Below are 20,610 nucleotides of genomic sequence, written 5' to 3'. Positions count from 1 at the left end.
GGGTCTCTTCAGGGTTAGCAAGTTAAATGAGCTTTATGGTAGGTCTGCTGAGTGCTAGAACAAGGTGGAGGGCAGAACTGTTCTGGGTGAGGAGAAGGAAAAGGAAAGAAAAAACAGACCTCTTTCTCCTGGCAGTAGATTCACCTTTTTAATGGAACTTTTGTTTTGAGGAAATGGAAGACTTATTTTTAACCTGGATCAGTTACATGATCAAGTAACAGTACTCATACTTGAGGGGAATATGCTGTTAAAGGAAGGTAGCTTAGTATCTTAGTGTGACTGCTAGAATGCCAGTATGGTCCAGCTGTGACTTCTATGGTTCTTTCAGTAGCAATTGATTTCACAGAATCACAGAATCACAGAATGTTAGGGATTGGAAGGGACCTCGAAAGATCATCTAGTCCAATTCCCCTGCCAGAGCAGGAACACCTAGGTGAGGTTACACAGGAAGGCGTCCAGGCGGGTTTTGAATATCTCCAGAGAAGGAGAATCCACAACCCCCCTGGGCAGCCTGTTCCAGTGTTCCGTCACCCTCACTGAGAAGAAGTTTCTTCTCACATTTAAGTGGAACCTCTTGTGTTCCAGCTTGAACCCATTACCCCTTGTCTTACTGTTGGTTGTCACCGAGAAGAGCCTGGCTCCATCCTCGTGACACCCACCCTTTATATATTTATAAACATTGATGAGGTCACCCCTCAGTCTCCTCCAAGCTAAAGAGACCCAGCTCCCTCAGCCTTTCCTCATAAGGGAGATGCTCCACTCCCTTCACCATCTTTGTGGCCCTGCGCTGGACTCTCTCCAGCAGTTCCCTGTCCTTCTTGAACTGAGGGGCCCAGAACTGGACACAATATTCCAGATGAGGTCTCACCTCATTTTGAGGATCCCTGTTCCCATTCCACATCTTGTTATTTCATCTGAAGTTTATCACTACATTCAGCTATTCATTCCATTTGAATTGAATTCGTGAAACAATCTGGCTGGTCTTGATGGGTTTGGGGGCTAGTCGTTCATTAAATTTTTTAGGTTTGTGTGTTGAAGTAATGATCACCTGTGCTGGAAATGAGTGGCAGATGATAAAACTGCAAGAAGAAAACAATGGCCCTCTTAAACTGCAACATATTAAAAAGAGTGATAATATAGAACTAGAGCTTAAAACAACCATTTTGCCTAAAAATTATTGAAAACTCATTTTATAGTGAAGAATTACAAAGTCTGGTCAGTTTCAGTGTCTAAAGAAATGAATAATTGTAATTGGAGTAGCTTAAAGTGAATTATCTGTATTTAGTGTGTGTATTGCTTCTAAATATATCAATGACCTTAAACTTTTTGTTTTTTAGAACGAATATGCATGAACGAGTGAACAGAACGGAGAGGCAGTTTAAATCTCTCCCAGCTAACCAACAGAGTCTTCTTCCTCAATTCCTTCCTCACCTTGACAAGATTCGGAAGTGCATTGATCATAATCAACAGATACTACAGACCATTGTGAATGACTGTGCTCATATGTTTGAAAATAAAGAATATGGAGAAGATGTATGTTAAAATGGTCTTTTTCATACTCCAAAGTTAAATTGTATATGCTTTTGGATTTTCTGCCTTCGTTTTTCACACCATTAGGCCTCCCGACTTTCTTTCCTTTTGCCTTTCTCCTCTCTTGCTTCTTGTTTGCTTATGTTTTGTCGCTCTTGTCTTTCACATCTTATAGAGCTGACGTTTAATAAAATGATTTTTAATTACTCTTAAGAAAACTCATGGTGAATCTGGCAAATGACAGTAATCATGTATTTGAAAAAGCAGTTTTTCACTCCAGAGTTCTAGCTCTACCCTTATTACATTTTAAAGTCATTTTTTTGAGTAGACTGTGTAGAGCATAAATGGTATTGTCTGTCTTACTGTAGGTTATTATATGTTATTGCATTCTAAATCAGTTACAATTTTAGATAGGTCAAGTATTTTTAATGTTATCATCTAAAAACTTTTTCACTACTTAGCTGCTTTTTCAGTGTGGCATCTCTGTCAAAAAAAATTGCACTCAAACTGGCAGATACAGTAACTGAAGTCCTTTTTTGGTATCTGCAGGCAAGGTACAGTAATGCGCAACTCTAATATGAGCTGCTCAGTATTGCCTTATCAGTACCTAAAGGGATCCTCTTCTCAGTGTAAGCAGTTCAGGCTCTGCACTAGCAAAGCCCTAGTCCTTGAGTGAGGACTATTGATTATGCTCTGCTATGCCATACTTTGTACTGTTTTTTTGATGTGGAACCTGGTCTCTGGTGCCAAGCTTAAACCAGCAATCTGAATTTGTGTAGGATTCTAGGTTGGATTTGAGCCCTGGTGCCAGGAGTGAAAAGCGAGTGCTTTGTCAGCTAAAACTCCCAACAGGCCTTATAGCATGGCTTTTATTTGTTTTCGATTTTTTGTTTGCTTGTTTGTGTGTTGTTTTTTTTTTTCCTAAGACTGAAGAAGCTTGGTACATTTTCCACTAACCTTTTTTTTTTTTTTCCCTCCGCTTTAATCAGGGAAGAGGGAAGATTACACCAGCTTCAACATTTGACATGGATAAATTAAAATCCACTTTGAAACAATTTGTGAGAGACTGGAGCGAAGAGGGAAAGCCTGAGAGAGATTCCTGCTACCAGCCAATCATCAGTGAAATTGTAAAGAACTTTCCAAAAGAAAGATGGTAATAGTGTTTTAAGACACTTTTTAATGTGGGTGTCCACTTTTGCAGAAATCTAACGAAGTTTTTATGAAGTAATGAAAAATTTGAATTTAAAAATACAGAAATTACTGTGAGTACAGTGGAATTTATTTTTTGATCAAGAAAGTTTTTGTTTCTAATACAAGGTGTTGGAAAAGAGCATAATCATAAACTTCACAAAGGAATAACAGGTAAATCAGGAATAATTGTTTTTTTGCAGCTCGATATGGTGAGATATCTGTTAACATTTAAGAGACCTCAGGAGGCTGTGAAGTTAACTCAGTTGTGCTCAGTGAGGTAAAGTTTGCAGATTCTCACTGTGCATGTACTGCATGTACTGCAGATAAAAGGAAGGATTTTTACGACAGGAGCAAATATGAGTATTGTCTTTCATGGTGGAATGAGAAAGAAGGGAAGAAGACTCATAAGCTCTAGTGCAGTTTTATTGCACTAAGAATTTACACTCTAGATACTGAATTCTAGCCTTGGTTTCAGACATGTTACGCGGCAAGTCTTCAAAAAAGCTTTGCTGCATCTGTGAGGGTAGCTTTGTAACTGCTTTAGCTTGGTAATGCCACCAAAATAATTGTAATTGGTAATTGGTGCAGGGTTTTTTTAGGTTACTTTTAAGTGAAAGTATACTGGTAGAATCTCAGAAGATACTACTGCTGTAAGAATTCTGTGTGTAATGTTTCTGCAACTTAGCCCAGTCATCATGAAGTACACTTCAGTTTAAACTTAACACTTATAATGGGAAAATTTGTGAACTTTGTACTCATAAATGTAACAGGTCAGAACTTAGGTTTGATATAGCTGAGTGTTTCTGTGGGTTTTCTTCTTTCTCACTAATTGCTAATAATGCCCTTGTACCAATTTAAAAGGAAGTTCTGCTAGTCATCTTTTAATTTTCATTAGTCAAGACTGTTAGTGGTTGCAGAACATGGAGTGGGTATTATTGATTTTTCTTTTGCTTTGGGCTAACTTATCTCAAGGTGGATGCACCACTAAAGATACTTTATCTGAAGGTAAACTCTCTGCAATATGTTTTTAGTGCTAATAGTGCCCAACATAAGATAAAAATTAGATACTACAGTTACCTGATGTACCTCTGATATGCACATCTGAAGGAAGAGTCATGGTTTTGAAAGTAATCATGCTAATCTTGAATATGGCAGTTCACATTTTTCTCTGTATGCTAGCTTTTAAAGCGTTTTCATTATGGGAGAGGTAATCATAGAGATTCATGACTGAAGTTGGAAAGTCTTGACTTCTAATTTGTCAGCAAGGATCACTATTTCAAAACGCCCAGTTGGTATTAGGAAGCAACATGTGGTAACAGACTAGGTGAATCTAAACGTGATGGCTTTTTGCTTCTTCACTAGGAATTCTGTTGTTGTCATCAAACACAGCTAATATGACAGTGCTTCTGTCACTGTTGTCATGGCTCTGAATTACCAGTTAGGGTTTTTTTTTGTCTCTACAGAGATCTCAAACATCTCCACTACAAGTTGGAGTTTGTCAAATGAAACATTTTTTATTTATAAAATATGTATCACATACCTATTTATTTAATATTCATTATCATTATGGAGCTGCAGTAGCACTTATGTAAAACCTGTTCTCTGTGTATGTATTGTTATTTACTGCCATCAGCTCGCTCTTTTTCCTAGTGACAGAGGCTCTCCAGCTCAGGTGTACTTAGCTTTTTGAGGCAAGAAGCAGTGTATTATTAGGCTTAACTGTCAGTGCTGCCTCACACTTGTGCAAGAAGTAATTTCCCTGGCAGGGCAGGCTGGCTGGCCAGTTTGGTCCTTTTTTACAGTTTTGGAGGGGAGCAGTTGTTTCAGATTGAGCAGATGGACATGGCCTGAACTGACCATAGTGAAGTTAGTCTGGCTGTTGTTGTGTAGTGGATGCAAAGTCCATTTCCTCTGGAGAGGACTCGCTGTGGGTGCTAATGCAGGAAGATGTTTCTTTAGAATTCCCATTTGTAGCACAGAGTGCTGAAGTCTCTTGAGATGATGAAAATGCTGGAGTAAAAGTGTATTGTTGGCACTGGGTGATAAAAAGAGCTTTGCCTAGGTGTATTTTGGATTGAAAATTATGAAGAAATAAATACTTTAAAGTTGTCAATACAAGTCACCTTTTACTTTTTAATGTTTTCAATGGAACTGTACATTCAGTTTCTAGTTAACAATATTTGTTAACATTATTGATTTCATGCATTGGAATAATGTGAAAAAGGAGTTTAAATTTCTGAATCTATTGTGTATGTCTCGCTCCATGCATGCTCATGTTGCTTTGCTGCTCTTTGCAAGATTGACCTGTATTGGTTCAGCTGGTATGCAGAGAAAGGGAAAGTAAGTGATGAAGTGCTCTATATGCTTGCTTTTCTGTCATGCAGAAGAGATACAAGCAAGGGTGAATAAGAACAGTCTTGTGAGAAGGTGCTAGTTATCTTGTTTTTCAGCCCAGTCTTCTGAGAAGACTGCCATCTAAAAATAAAATAAAATGGCAAAAGCTGTTTCTGCCTCCCATTCCTCTTCAGAGATAATTGCTTCTTTCTGCTTAGCACCTTAACACAGACTCTGTTAACAGTATCAACAAACCAGTTTCAAGTGAAGTTCCATGAGACAACGTCTTCTTGAAGAACTGATAGATTTCCTTTATTATTCGTTTATTATTTGTTTGGCCTCACAGGGTCTCTATAAAGTTGTCTGCCTTTTGATGATGCCATTTGAATTTCTTGCATTTCTTGGATCTGAATGAAACGTGATCACTGCTTTCTCTAGGAGAAAATAGTAAAACATAGATACATTTTTATTTCCTGACAGAATGTGTTCATTAAAGCATTTTTATGGGGAAACATTAAGTTGAAAATCTAAATAAGCATACTGATATATTGTTTTCTTTATTTTCTTTCACTTCTACTGTAACTGTTCCTCCTTATGGGAAAGGATGTAAAGATCATCAACTTGTCCAAAAGGAAGCAAAGAAATTATTAACCTTTTAGTTAATTATAATTCCACAGCTGAGAAAGTAAACCTAAGGTATTTTCTCAAAAGTTTTCCTTTATTCATTAACTTGGCCTCTGGAGCCACCTATAACTTGAAATTTAAATCTATCATACAGTCCAGCAATTCATTGCATTTTCCAAGTTGCTAGTAAGACAGCCCCAGTCACCAGTGCTTAGTTTCCATTTTATTTGAAAAACATAGCTTATTAGTCGTAAGGCTGAGCTTGGCTATACTTCCTGCGTGTGCTCAGCCACATTTCTAGTGATGGTAAAATTTCTGGTGTTTACCTTATAGAATATACATCTGCCCTTATGGGGTTTTTAAACTCATCAAAAATTCTGCTTTGCCTAAACTTTGCTATAAACATTGGATTTAAGAACAAACTATATCTTCAGTGTTATTGCAGTCCACTGAAGGCTTTGCAAGTCTTTACATGGAAGTATAGAAACATCAGCTGCTAAGATTGGAGAATAGTTGGTCTTCAAATGATCTTTTTAGCTATCTTCATTATTTTATTTGAAAAATAGTTAAAAAAAAAATCTGCGAACGTGATTAGAGTAAATAATGAAAAATATTTTTAGATCTGTTCACTATCTAAATTTACAGATGTTACAGATATAAGACACCAGGAAAGAAGAAGTCTCGCAGTGTGATTCTATGCTGTTTCTGCTGATTTCTGCATATGTGCTATATATTAGCACTTATCAGTCTTAGCTAACGCAGGGTTGCAGTGTTGATTTAGTTTATGAAAATGAGGTTTGTGTTTAGTCACAGACACTGATTTTTCTTTTACTGAACTTCAGTTTACCCCTTCAGCACCATCATTTTTTTTGTGAAAGCACATTAGTCGTAAAATAAGAAGCCTCTATTTTTGTCGTGTAATTTTTCCCTTAAAAAAAAGGACACCAAGTTGAAATCTTCATTAATGGCATTAAACTTCTAAATATATCACACTGCAAAATGCAGCGCAACAGTGGCATGGCAGATTTTAGTTGTTTCTGATATTTCTCCACTGCAAGGCTGCTGCAGTTTCAGTAGTTGAGACAAACAGAACCACGCAGCCTGTTCTCTTGGTCTTTGGCCAGCCTCCTCTCCCCGCACCTGTCAGGTTAATGGGCCAGTGTTTATTCCCTGTTACCCCACAGGTACGTAATGGGTATTTGTTGGATACCCATTTGTGTTCCTAACCTATGCTATATCTGTGTCATAGAAATCCTCCTGCTGCTGGCTAGTTTGGGGGTAGTTTTCACCGTGGATAACCATGGGTGGTTATCAGTTATCCCAGTTTGTGATTTTTTTAGTTGTCTTTGCTATTGCTGCAGATACGTATCCACTGAAGAAAAGCAGGTCTTTCTAGCCTTCTAAATTATCTTATGACTTCAGCCAGTTTCTGTGCTGGTTTTTAGCTGTTCTAATGATTCAAATGTTAGTGTAATACAGGCCATTGGAGTGTTCCCACTATCACTGGTTTTATACCTTCATTTTTTTGAAATTCTTCATTTTTCACTAACAATTCCTTTTAAGTCTTGAAAAGCTAAAGGTGTTTGAGCATTGCTTTTGATAGTCCAACACTATCAACATTCAGTACTTGTTATGCAGTAAGTTTGCCACTTACCTAATTTCTCTGATTATAGCTCTTGAACCAGTTTGGAAGGCTGGTATCAGTGTTAATGGCCTCAGATTTGATTATATTGTGTTCTATTAGCTGTGCTCTGTATGCAGAAATGAAGTTGGTGGCCAGCACCAGACCCTAGCAACTGATATGAAGAGTGTAGATAGAAATTAAATTGCTAACAAGTTTCCAAACAGACTTTAATCCCTTACTAAAGGTGCAAAGGGAAGTTCAGTTAAAATCAACTGTTTTCTAAGAGTGGGAACTGGGAAAATCAGTTCAGAAATACAAAAGCTTTGTATTTACAAGCAATTTAAAATCAACTCACTTGCCTGTTAGAGGCTTTGTCTTGTTTTAGGATGAATAAAGGTGCAGATTTCAAAATGCAATTACGCCTGCATAGTTATTAGGTTGTTTTAAGAGAAGTGTCTTTTCTAATCAATGCCACTTGGAAGTGGCATAGGGCTTTTCAACACGCTCATTGTAGAAGCATCCACATAGAGCTGCAAAAATCCGTGCAGAGCTAATCTAAATATATCATAAATAAAGTCATATATAAAGAAAAGAAATAAATAAAGTTAGGAATACATTTGGGATAACAGTGTAGCACTACAACTAGAAAAAACTGTAAGATTGTGTTTTTTTTCTAGCTTCCCTTAGAAAGTGGATTTTCTTCCTTGTTCTTCTGAGTCCCTGTTTTCAAAAATTTCATCTTGATCTAGTAGTTTTCCCCTTAATTAATGTTTATTTTTTCAGTAGGGCTTCCTGGCTAACTTTCTTCTGGATTTCCTTGTAGAAGAGAGGTAGGGAAAACTGTTGCTTCACAGAAGTGCTCTTAAGTATTAGTGAAGTCTTGATTTCCTGCTTGTTAATCAGAAAACGAATCTGAAAGTATAATGGAATGGAAATGAAAATCAGAGATGAGAACAACTTTAGTTTTCCATCTGGGAGGCTTCATTAGTCAGATGATTAAACCACAAACCAAAAGTCACTGTTAAAACTGCTTTGTTAGTTTGTGTGGCCTTTAGAAAAGAATAATGCTTTGTTTGGGGTAATGTCTTCAGAAATGTACTACTTCTCAGAATTTACGTAACTCCCTCACTCACCTTCATGCTTATGCGGCATGCTCTTTTGAACCCTTTCTCGCATCCTGAATTTTTATGTAGTCAAAGGCTTGGCATTTTGCTTTATTTCATTTTATGTTTGGAAGTGCTGCTTGTGGCTTCCTTTGTTCAGTTGCATATAACTTGATACATGTATGTTTTGTCTTTGAAGGTGACATGCAAAAGGGAGGGTGGTCTGAGTGTTCACACTAGGCTTGTTGGTATATGAAATTATGAAGTCCTGTTCATGACTGGAAATGGAAAAAATTATTTCTTTTTAGATGATGTGTCTTTCAGTTTGGTGTCGGAGCAGTTTTTGCTCTCTGAGTAAAGGTTTGATTGCATTGTGAGGGAAGGCTGATGGTTAGAATATGTATATATTACCTTTTCCGCCTGAAAGAGGAGAAAATTTTGAGATTCTTAGTTCTACTTATTAGTTGCTGAAGTTGGAGATGGCAGAGATTTTTCTAGGTATCTCAGTAAACACACACTACTGGATGTCTTCTGGTTGTCTTCAACTTGATACCTAGGTGCAGGAAGTGAAGGGTTAGAGGCATGCAATATATTTTGATATAGGAAATCTTATGTCACTTAATGTGCTTGAGTGAAATCGGTGAACGGCGTGTGTAAATCCCATAATTGCTGAGAAGGTAACTACTTTAAGGCCTTTACAGTCCAAATTGCTCATCAGCTTATGGAAGTTTGCTTTGCTTTGTGTTTCTGATGTCAAAATACTTGTTTGTTTTTCATGTAATGTAACCAAGAAGATTTCTAGAATATTTGCTAGCTATCAGTGCACCTCATAGAAAAATAAATGGTGATATATGATAGTGTTCTTTCTTCTATTCACTTAAGAGATTTCTAGCTTGATAACTGAGAAAGTTTGCAGAAAAAAATGTTTTGTAATTATGATCTGTATTCTGAAGGAGGGCTGTATATGTTCTTTTGAGTAACTTTCTGTGATTGTTTTGACTGTACAGTTAACAAATCTGAGAACTCACTTGGTTTGCATTTAAAGTCATACAGGAAATATATTAAAATATCTAAGTATATGGGGAAAAATGTTTAACTAGCCCTCTGTAAGTTTTGTTAAGAGGTATCAGATAAAGACTTAACTATTATTTTTGTTCTGTTGCAGGGATATCTCCAAAGTTAATATCCTGGTACCTGGTGCTGGGCTAGGTAGATTGGCGTGGGAAATAGCTATGCTCGGTTATGCTTGCCAAGGAAATGAATGGAGCCTCTTTATGCTCTTTTCTTCTAACTTTGTACTCAACAGGTACATAGCTTATGTTTTACTTACTGACTGAAACCTAGGGAGGCAAAATTATAAATGAGAGAACCTTGAATAAATAAAACTCAATAGATTTGCAAGTCCTAACATAGGACACACATAACCACTTCTGAGAACGTTTGAATGAAAAAGAAAAAAAGACAGTGGGATAAATGGGGGAGGAAGGCATTGTATTGTGACTCATTAAAATTATATCAGGTAACATGGCTTTTGTTATGAGACTTAAAATCCCGAGATTGTGCTACAGATCTTCTGCATAATGTTGAGTAGGTTTTATGATTGATTTCACATCTGTTTCTGTAAAATGCATACTTATCACTGGTGTCAAATGTGAACTAGTTAGTATGTGCATGGTACTTGGTGGTGGTGATTAATAACACAGGAAACCTGTTAAAGTGTTACATTCCGTACTAAAATTTTAGGCACTGTTTTGCCATGAAAAGCAATCACTAAAGCACACTCATCCACTTCTTAGGCAAGTCCTGTCACTGAGTAACAGCGAAAATGATATAGTTAATGTTCTACAATTATGCTGCGGTACTAAATTTGAATGTAGTAAATTTCACTTTATGGGTTTAATTTAGAGTGACATTTCTGTATTTGGTATTCTGTCACTTGCATTGGAAAATTACTGTTTTCATGACAAACTTGTTAGAGGGGAAAGAAGGCATCTGCTGTAGCTGTTCTTTTAAGAAAAAGGGAGAGAGGACTATGGGTGGGCAAATATGAAAGAGGTCTGGGGGGTGTTCTGTTTTGGGGAGGAGCTGCTACCAAGTTCAGAGAGACAGAATTTGCCAGTTAACTCATTCTTCAATCTGAATTAGACACCTTTGCCGAAAACACCTAAACTATTGGCTTATATTCTATATTATTGTGACATTTGTAGACTGATTGTCCACAAAGGTCTGTGATGATGATAAATCCGTTATATTAATAGCTTACTCTTCAGAAACAAGGAGAAAACACTTTTTATTATAGCTGCTGCATGTCTGCTTAAAACAGTAGTGGTCAGTGCGATGGAAACAGATATTTGCTACAGGTTTTTGTTCTTTCTTTTATATTATTCTTGAGTGACTCATCTGGTGGTGAAAGTGTATACTACAGTTGAACTGATCTAATGCCTTGCAGCTACTGAAAGGTTACATTCTTCTTGTCTTTAGCTATACAGCCCTCCTGGCTGTTAGGCTCTTTGGAACTTCTGAAATTATTTAAAGCAGCAGAAAAGTATTCATATCCCTCTTTGGGACCACTGATCAGCTGTCTTAGTGGTTCAAATCTGAAAGTTAACTTCACTCCTAGTTACCTCTGAAGACATCGGTTTTGTCTTCCTTAAATAATGAGTCCTGGGCCTACATGTGGAATTGTCCTGAAGATCCATGCTTAACTTACAATAGTAATCATTCTTAGCCTGTAATGCTCATATGTTTATTATTTATGTAAGGTATTTAGTGAAGAGGTGTATGTCATTTAGACTTGCTAATAGTATCAGGTTTCAAACAGCAAAATTGAGTGTTGCTCAGCTGCTGTAATCTTCAGCTTTGCTGGGCAGGTTGTCAGTTGCAAGTCTCCTTGCTAGCATGGAAGAGAATACTGCTAACCTGACTCTGAGTTTCAGCGGGTTCAGTTGAAGTCTCACCAGTCCTTGCTGCCAGATCTTACTGTGGGCTTGTGATGTCTATTAAGGTTTTAGGGACTTCTGGGATCTTTCATTTTAGTCTTAAGTCGCTGTTCCCAGTTAGCCTTCTGAAATGGATGTTCGCCTTCTTGGAACTGGAGAAAAATAGCAATGATCAATATGAGCTGAAGATACTGGTTACAGAACAGTTGTAAGAAAGAAAGATTTTGCAAATTAGTTTATAACTACAGTCTTAATATACTTAACTTGTGTTTTCAGTTGCTAAAAGCCTGAGGATTTTGTTAACATGTTTACAGTTTGGATCTACCTTCTTTCTCTGAGCTTGGTTTATATTTAGGAAGACAAAGTCTTATACTTAGGAAGACAGTCAACTACTGCAGTGGGCTCCTAGATGTGGTACAGTGACTTAAGTCTTCTGTATACAAAGTGGTATCTGCTGGTTTTTACGCGTGTGAAAAACCTTAATTCTCTTAAATGGAACTTCTGTTACTGTGGATAAAGTTGCATAACATGGTGTGTAGAGAGTGTGTCAAGACATAACTATGGTCACTGTAAGTATTTGAAATTAATTATAGTGCATTATTCCATTGCGGAAGCTCTAATTTGAAAACAAATTGACCCTGGAGTAGTTAAGCTACAATAGCTGCAGGGCTGCTGCAGTCCTTGTATGGGAAATTGTGCCTTTTCGTGTATGGATAAAGTTCTAATTGCTCGTGTATTTTTCTAGTGTTTAGATGACTTCTGGTTATAATGGCAGAGCTGATCACTGGTGATGTACAGACACATGTAATTTCTTAGATGTTTTGGAAGAGCAAAATCTGAAGAGCGTAATCTGTTTTCCAGCTTCTGGAAAGCATACCAAAGTTTTCAGGCAGTCTAGAGGCACAGGACACGTTACTTCCTTTGACACCTCGCAGCAGGGGAAACAACGCTATACTGGTGTCTGTGTGGAGGAGACAGGAGCAGCTGATTGTTGACTTGCTGTTTCGTGCAGCTGGAGATTCAGAGCACAGGGTCAGTAGCCTCAGTCCCATAGCCCTTCACTAGCAGTAGTCCCGCTTACTTGAGAAAGCTCAGCTGAAATAATAGAAAATCACTTTGTACCCAAGTCAGAGTAGGGTTAGTTCAAAAAAGTTTTAATACCAGTAGGGTTCATACTAATAATTGGCTTATCTTTACTTTTTGAATATAATGTAGTCTAGGTAAATCTTGACACTTAGAGAAAGCTGCTTAATTGTATTTATTGCATGTCCATGAATGCATTAGGATTAAAGCAGTTAAGCATTTTATCTTTAAATCAGTTGCCAGAAGTAAGATTTTACCTACCCATCTTTTCCAGAACCGTGTTTTTTAACTCAATATTGAACAGTAAATGCCCTGCCCCTATGGAAAAAAGTGCATCACAGTTAAAGATGTTAGAAGGACTTAGTACAAATTACTGAAGCTGGAAGGCGAGGTTTTCAAGCTTGAATATGAACAGGGATTGGTCTTTTATGTTAAGTTGGGAATTCCTTTTGGAATTTTTTGAAGGTCCACATGAATATACTTTGCGCTGGGGGAAGAAAAAAGTACAAGGAGGTATGTGTTCCCCTATAGTATAGCCCAGAAAAAAAATCCTTTCTAATCTGCCCAGATCGCTTATTTTCTTTACCTTACTTTTAGGAAAGTTTTCATTGTTAAAAAAAATATTCTGAGGATAATACAAATCAACTGGAAGCATATGGAGAATGCTAGAATGGTTAACACACAACTTTTATTTGCCAACATGGGGGTTTTTGGTGTGTTTTTGTTGTGATTTGTGGGGGGAGGAGTGTTGGGTTTTTGAGTCAAAATAGAAATGCCTTTCTTGAAGAAATTATGCCTATGTTATGAAGGCTTTTTCCCTGCTTTTTTTTTTTCCCTCAGACTGACTGCATATATCTGATTTACATTTGTTTATTCATTATATATAGAGACAGTCGATGAGTGCAGTATGCTGCTGCTCAAGTACAGGGGGTTTTGTGTTATTTTTTTACTGACAAAATGAAATTATGACATGAAGAAGGTAAAAAATGTTATTTCAAAGACTTTACCACAGTTGTTTTCTATCCCCTAGTCAAAGGATTGTATTTCCTATAAACTGGTAGATTGCTTGCCGTTTGTTTGATATGTGTTTTATGGGACAGATGTGTCCTCTGTTGTCTCTGAAAGAAAGTGGCTTCATTTTTTAATTACGAACTTATTTTACAGGACTGTGGGAAACACTGCTTTTTAGATGTTAATGGTATTTTTCTCACTCTTTAAAATGAGTTGACTTAGTTAGTCGTATCAACCTACAAATTTTATTTTACAGATATGTTTACACAGCATAATTGCAACACTCCAGATGTTACTAACTTAAAATGACATCTAGTGCAAAAATACTATGCTTTACAAAATGGATTTTATTTGTTTTTTGAAATCTAAAAGCACCCTTTCAGTTGGCATCTGAAAAATGCTTTTGTTCTGCTGTGCTTCAAAACCCCTATGATTATGGTTCAGAAAAGATACAGAAGTCTAGAATGAGAACAAATGTTTCCAATAAAATTCATGGAACTAATCTTACTCAGTTTTTTAAATAGAAAAAAATATGATCCAGAAAGGCTTAGCCTTACTGAATGTGCGATGTCACAAATTTCATTAATCTTCCAAAACAATCTTGTGCATTTTCTTTTCAGTGGAGAAATAAGTCTAGGAAAATGGTAAAAAGTGGGAGAATAAAATCTTAAAATTAAAAAAGGCAGTTACTTTTGTAGTGATGATTTGTGTGTCAGAGTAAAATTGGTTTTCTTGATTGCTTCATAAATCGATGGACAGTCTGAAGTGTTATGAGCTATACAAAAGTGCTTTAGAAAATGTATAGCTTTTGCAAGAACTTTATCAACATTACAGTGGATGTTGGTGCAAGTCTTTGATTCCTGCATTTCTAGATAATAGATAAGTGTTTAGTTGAAACTGAATTGTGCTGATTTCTGTATTTTGCAGATGCTCTGAAATTAACTCATGTAAGCTTTATCCCTGGATTCATCAGTTTAGCAATAACAGAAGATCTGCTGATCAGATACGTCCAATTTATTTCCCCGATGTTGACCCTCACAGTCTTCCTTCTGGTTCAAACTTCTCTATGACAGCAGGGGATTTTCAAGAAATTTATTCCGAGTTCAGTGAGTAAATGCAAACTTCTAGGTTATCCATGTAACTGTATTTTCAGAGTATTTGTTACAGGACAGTTAATGAGTACAAATAGAAGGGAACTGTCATCTGCAAGCATTAAGCAAAAAGTACTAGTTGTTACAAGATTTTCTTATTTCAAATCACATTTTCTTTTCCTCTTAGTTATAAAAAAATATGAACACCTCCTTGCTTAACAAATCTTTGCCAAAGTAGTCTCTTTCAGAATAAGACAGCATAGTAGTATTATAGAAAGGTTTGCTCGATTTATAGAAGTGATGTTACAAAGAAAATGTAACAAGTAACTTCTCTAGTGTAAAAAATAGAAATACTATTTTTTTTTGTTGACTCATTTTCTGTTGTAAAAACAAAGCAAACTTTCAGTAGTAGTAAATTATAAATGAAACATATATATTTTGTTGATAGTAAATATTTCAGAAGCACATGATGGGGACGATAATTATGAAAGATTGAGACTTCTATTGGTAGAACTAACCACTTCTTTGGGATACCAGGTTAATTGTGCTGTCCTCATTGCAGCTATGAAATAATGTTTTATGACTAGCCTAATGCTGAATTAAACTGCAGAAGACTCTCTTATTTATTGCTTACTCTGCCAATTACAGATTCAGGATTTGAGCAACCATCATACTTGCCCAGTTCTTTTTATGTAATGTAATATTCTAATATATGCCGATTTAGAAGTCACTGTGTTTTCCTTACACAGTATTGGGTTATCATCTCAGACATCTATCTTCTGCCTTTCAGTCCCTAGTGGACAAATAGCTATTTTTCACTAGGATTACATAGCTATTGATCTGCCCTTTACTTGCAGCTAGACTTGCAGATATTTTCTTGTAGGAGTCTTCCTTACAGTTGCTTAATTTTCTGAAGGTTCTGTCTTACATGAGAACATCTTATACTAGCATAAATTGGCACTTCTATTTTTTTTGTTTACAGAACTTAAAATATTTGCAATTTCAAGGATATATGTTTACAGAGAAACAGGAAGAATCATGCTCTCAATGGTAGACTTAGAAAGATTCTGCTTGTTAATTTAAACTAGTAAAAAACAGTTGGAGAAATATTCAGATAGTGAATAAAATGTGGTAAAGCTATATGATTTGTGAAAGTACACTTTAGTGTACAGACTTGTATTGTTCTAGATATTAACTAGAGAGGCCCCGAATTACTGGGTGTTTTTGCAGTTGTATTTTTAACAGTTGTAATGATGTTCGTAGGTCAGGTGAGTAATAGCACACTTGGGCCTTCATTTATATAAAATGTTTTATAATGTTTACATTTTACAGTATATTATACCAATCTCATGTGTATGAAAAGTTTTATTAACTGTGTAAATAATAAGTGTGTTTAATATTTTAAAGTTCGTATGTGTATACACACACACACACATATGTCTAGGTCACAGGAACCCAAATTTAACTGTTGTTAACATAAACTGAAATATTTTATTTACTCGTAAATTGAATGAAGAGCCTTCAGCTGTTGTTAGTTCAAGTTAATGTTAAGTGTTTCATCAAAACAGGGCTTAAATGATGAACTTTTACAGGGGTAGAAACATTGAAACTAATATCTTGTATAATTTGCTTTTTTTATGCAGATACCTGGGACTGCATAGCAACTTGCTTTTTCATAGACACAGCACATAACGTTATTGATTATATTGATACTATATGGAAAATCCTAAAGCCTGGAGGAATATGGATAAATGTAGGCAAGTGTGACCAACCTCTCTTCCTGCTAGCCCTGACTTATATTTGATCACATAACAGGAATCTAGTACTTGAAAGGAGTTCTGGGAATTAATGTCTGTGCTGAAAACTCTGTGGAGGTAGAAACATCTAGGGCTTGGAAATTATCTCAGATGTATTCAGAATATGTCCAGATGTTTGCTAGTTAGAATCAAATCAACACCATGTGATATTTAAATAGAGAAGTAAATCTTGCCTGTGGCAGGTCTTGCATTCATGAATCAAACATTTGTTATTTCACAAATGTAGTGTCTTGTATTCTTTTTTGCTGCTTTTCCAAATAACTTGACTTATTCTGCATGTAAATACATCCTTACATTTTTTTCCTTACTCTGTCTGATTTGTGCTATGCTTCTAAGCAGAAGCTTTGGGAATCAGATCTATGGATGCCTTGGCTCAAAAGAAAAGAGATTTAAATTAAGCCTCCCATGGTAAAGAAATGGCAGACAAAACTGAGGAGATAAAACATTTTGTATTGTAGAAACTGGTCAATCACTGGTCAGTCAGTCGTTACACCGGTCCTGGCCAGTCCCAGAATGTGGGCAGAACTCCCAAGTACCCCACAGCATGTTCTGCCTCCTGCTCTTTGGAGACAGCAGTGATGCTAGGCTGAAGAAATTTTAGGATACAGAAAACAATCTGGTGGGAAATGAGACTTCATTTTTGAGTGAGCAGCTGAATTAATATGTTCTTATTTAGCATTGTTTCTGAAATGGTTATAAAAATCATATTTGAGTGACAGAAATATGTTCTTCTGTCTATATTTGAATGACTCTGGATATGAGCATTCATTGCATTTTCAGTATGTGCTGTTGATTTTTAAAACATTTTCATCTTTTTAATAGCCATTTCCATTTTATCTTTGTACTCTAGGTCCTCTCCTGTATCACTTTGAAAACTTGGGAAATGAACTTTCTATAGAATTAAGCTATGAGGATATAAAAAATGTTATACTGCAATATGGATTCCATATAGAGGTAAGAAGATGCTGTAGTTTGCAGTGAGTAGTGCTGGTATCAACCAGACAAACTCCTTTGAATAAGTCTTTATGTTAAATATAGCTCGTCATAATGACATATACTAGTAACTTCTAGGATAAAGGTTTTTAAGTGTTGCACATTATTTGCTGTGCTCATTTTTTTAAAAGTATATATAGATGGGCCTTGAAATATAGTAAATACGTAGCAAGTTCTTTGTTAATAGTATAGTTCTTGTAGAGAAGGTGTTTTGAAAACTGCATTTTTTCAGGTGGAGAAAGAATCTGTACTGACAACTTACACTGTGAATGAGCTCTCCATGATGAAATACTACTATGAATGCGTGTTGTTTGTGGTGAGAAAACCAGAATAAAAGTGATCTGAATACATTAATCAGAAAAAAAAAAAGATAATAGAGTGGACTGGGGGATGTCTGGACACAACCTCAAATCAGTGGTGCCTTCTTAATAGGATTTAGATAGTGTCTATTTTCTTAATGTCTCTTGCTATCCAGACATGTACTATGCCATACACATTTGTAATATACTCATGAAAAAGGAGGAAATACTGACATACACTGTCTTTGTGTTTAGAATGCATTAAAAATAAAAGCAAAAGTGTTTTCTTGAGAATAAAATGTAATGTTTGCCATAACCAGGCCGATTCTCCACATATGCTGAGTCATTTTTCATAGATTTATAATTATTTTCTTTATTAACTGATGTTAGGAATGCATAGAGGTGCTTACTGTACTAGCTGTGTGACATTTAGAGAAGTATTTCTAAATATATGCTTAAGTTATGAAGTCTGAAATGTTTGGAAAGCGGTAAAATAATTCTTGATAGATACAATAGCCATCAGAACTGTTGTAGCACTGGGCTGAAAAAAGTAGATGGTTATACAAATTCTAATCTTTGTACCACTCTTAACAATTTAATCAAAATACAGAACCTGTAGGCAATTTGAAACACTATGTGAAAGCAGAGTACTGAGCGAAGGAAAAGCAGCATGTCACAGAGAAGCGGTATGTTAACATCAGTTGAGGGATAACACCAATTTTGATTAATCTCTTAGTGTTGAAACTGAAATACGTTAGGTGCTGTCTTAAAATATATTGATTTTTGAGTCACCTACTTAACTGCTTAAGCCAAAACAGTGAAGCAGTATTTTTTTGTTAAGCATGATTAACAGGAAGTCATGTTATAGCTTGAGCTCTTTCCTTTTTTTGAAGTTGGTAACATAGCTGAGTTACCAGCACCATTTGTAGGTAGTACAACAGAAAAATCTGTTTCTCAAAGGGGGGAAAAAAAAAGTTACCTGTAAATACTGTGTTCTGTAACCTAATCATCTCTACCTGAGTCAGCATGTGCAGGCCAGTTGGTAGACAGTTTCTTTGTAACTTCAGGCACTTTACCACTGTGACTTAGTGACTTCTTGGTTCCTTATCCTAATACTTTTTTTTTCCTCAGCAGATGTGTCTTAGATGATAATTTACAGATCGTGATATTATACAAGAGTCTGAATCTTCTGTCACTCAGAAGTGATGTAAATGAGAAAACAGAAATTAATAACTGTGTTGCGAGGAGGTATCATGTGAGCCATTTTGTTTTCTTAATATATTGGTTACCTTAAGTACCATTTTCAAAAATTTCCTCAAAATATAAAAGTGTCATGATAAGGAATCAAGGAGGTTTTCATATTTGATCATAATGGCACTGGACAGTAGCTTGTTTGTTTCCCATTATTTCTAATCCCTTTTAATGGTGATGTCCTAATCACAACTCTTTAATAGATCTGTTACTGGCTTTCAGATTTTTCCCATTAAACATGAGAAATTTGTGCCTTTGTTGCGAAATTGAAAGTCTGCAAGGAGGGAAAACACAAATTTTTTTTATAGTTTCAACACTGCATAAGAAAGCGCATGCCTGGGTATGTTCAGTACTGTACCCCTTTCTGCTCAGAATCCTTGTTGAGAATAAAGGCTTCTTGACTATAGAAGTTTTCAATTAGAGCTTTGCTTAAAGTAGTCTTGCTTGTACTGTGTCTTCTTCCTAGAAGTGCACCACCAAGATTTAGCTCCATAAATGAACTGTCAAAATTCTGCCCTGCTCCAAGAAAAATGCGTTTGCAACACCGCCATTGCAACAAGTAGATAAATGATAAAAACCCTTGCACACCTAAAAATAAAAGTTGCTTTAATTTCTTTATTGTACTATTTATTTTTTGAGGGACTTAGTGATTCTTTGCTTTCATTCTGATTTTTTTTTTCCCCGTAGATAGAACATGATTAGTATTTTATTTTCAAAGCCCTTGAAATAAAATGAGATTAGGTGACTGGATTATGCTGTTGCTGAGTAGCTTATAGGTCTATAATATTGCCCAGTTTCTGCCTCCTACGCAGTCTGTAGTTGCACTTGAAATGTGATGTTCTCATTCTTCATAAATAGGCAATTGAACTCTTGCTTTTGGGTTGAATGTTAATATCCTCTGTTCTGCCGGTTTTGTTCTTGGCCATCTCACATAGTCACAAGTGCCATTTTTTGTGCTATTTTTAGGAAGTGTTTTTATTATGTCAGGTGTATAGTGATGTGCTTATATTTCTAATCTAGAAAATGCTGATTTTTGCCCCAGTGTTTTCCTTTTAAAATTATAACACTTGCATTAAAAGATGGAAGCAGAATAGTTTTGTGAATGGACTTTATGAGTAGTGTTTTACCTGCAATACTATTTATAAATTCTTAAAATTCATCACTTGTATCTTTATGCATGGGGATAATTGTGTATTATTGAATGTGATCATATTCCTCTTTTGAATTGTATACGCGGAGGAAAAAAATGCTTAAGGTGTTTGTCGGCTGAAGCCAAGACCATTTCATTGAGGTTGCTATTAAACCATACATGGTATCAGGTGTGAAATAAAATGCTGCATAATCTTCGGTGTGATACTTCTTTACATGGAGCAAATTTGACAAATGTAAAGTGTCCTATATTTTTATTTATATATAGTATGGTCTAAAATCAGTTGTGAAGGAAAGAATGGGAAGCGTTGTGTCTGCGTGAGCTTCCCCCCGTTTTCAGTGTCTGTAACAGACTTGGTTTTTCTTGGCTATTAAAGTTTGCGGTGTGACTTGTTCTCGCTCATGTTTGGTTTTCTTCTGCCAGGGGTGAGATGTAGTTTTTGGCTGCTTGCTCGGTTCCCGCCGCCCCACCGCTGCCTGAGCGCGGCGGCCTTACGGACCCCGAGGGCGCGAAAGCGGCCCCCAGCGGCCCCGCCCACCACCGGCGGGCGCGCGGCGCGGCGCCCCGCCC

General features: G+C 36.3%; 2 protein-coding genes across 5 annotated transcripts in view; both read left to right on the top strand.

The window, feature by feature from the left end:
* NMRK1 (nicotinamide riboside kinase 1) overlaps window positions 1–1,405 on the top strand; it is an 18,971-nt gene extending 17,566 nt beyond the window's left edge. For all 3 annotated transcript variants that reach the window (XM_065655673.1, XM_065655675.1, XM_065655674.1), the window contains one exon: window positions 1,338–1,405. In XM_065655673.1, the coding sequence (XP_065511745.1) occupies window positions 1,338–1,360 (23 nt within the window). In that variant the 3' untranslated portion in view covers window positions 1,361–1,405. The remainder of the gene's footprint in view (window positions 1–1,337) is intronic.
* Window positions 1–20,419, top strand: part of CARNMT1 (carnosine N-methyltransferase 1) — a 22,748-nt gene extending 2,329 nt beyond the window's left edge. Inside the window, exons 2-8 of one of the 2 annotated variants that reach the window (XR_010607796.1) lie at window positions 1,338–1,533; window positions 2,520–2,683; window positions 9,572–9,712; window positions 14,367–14,545; window positions 16,174–16,283; window positions 17,198–17,301; window positions 17,573–17,662. Coding sequence is in view for 1 of the 2 variants with exons in the window: in XM_065655671.1 (XP_065511743.1) it covers window positions 1,338–1,533; window positions 2,520–2,683; window positions 9,572–9,712; window positions 14,367–14,545; window positions 16,174–16,287; window positions 17,198–17,301; window positions 17,573–17,674 (1,000 nt within the window). In the remaining variant the exon portion in view is untranslated. Of the gene's footprint in view, window positions 1–1,337; window positions 1,534–2,519; window positions 2,684–9,571; window positions 9,713–14,366; window positions 14,546–16,173; window positions 16,288–17,197; window positions 17,302–17,572 lie in introns of both variants that reach the window. The other variant, XM_065655671.1, reaches the window with a different exon arrangement.
* Window positions 20,420–20,610: the final 191 nt, after the last annotated feature.

This window comes from Caloenas nicobarica, chromosome Z (assembly GCF_036013445.1).
Source record: "Caloenas nicobarica isolate bCalNic1 chromosome Z, bCalNic1.hap1, whole genome shotgun sequence".
NCBI classification, from domain to species: domain Eukaryota; kingdom Metazoa; phylum Chordata; class Aves; order Columbiformes; family Columbidae; genus Caloenas; species Caloenas nicobarica.
Note: the sequence above shows the minus strand (reverse complement) of the source record. Positions and strands in the feature narration are given on the sequence as shown.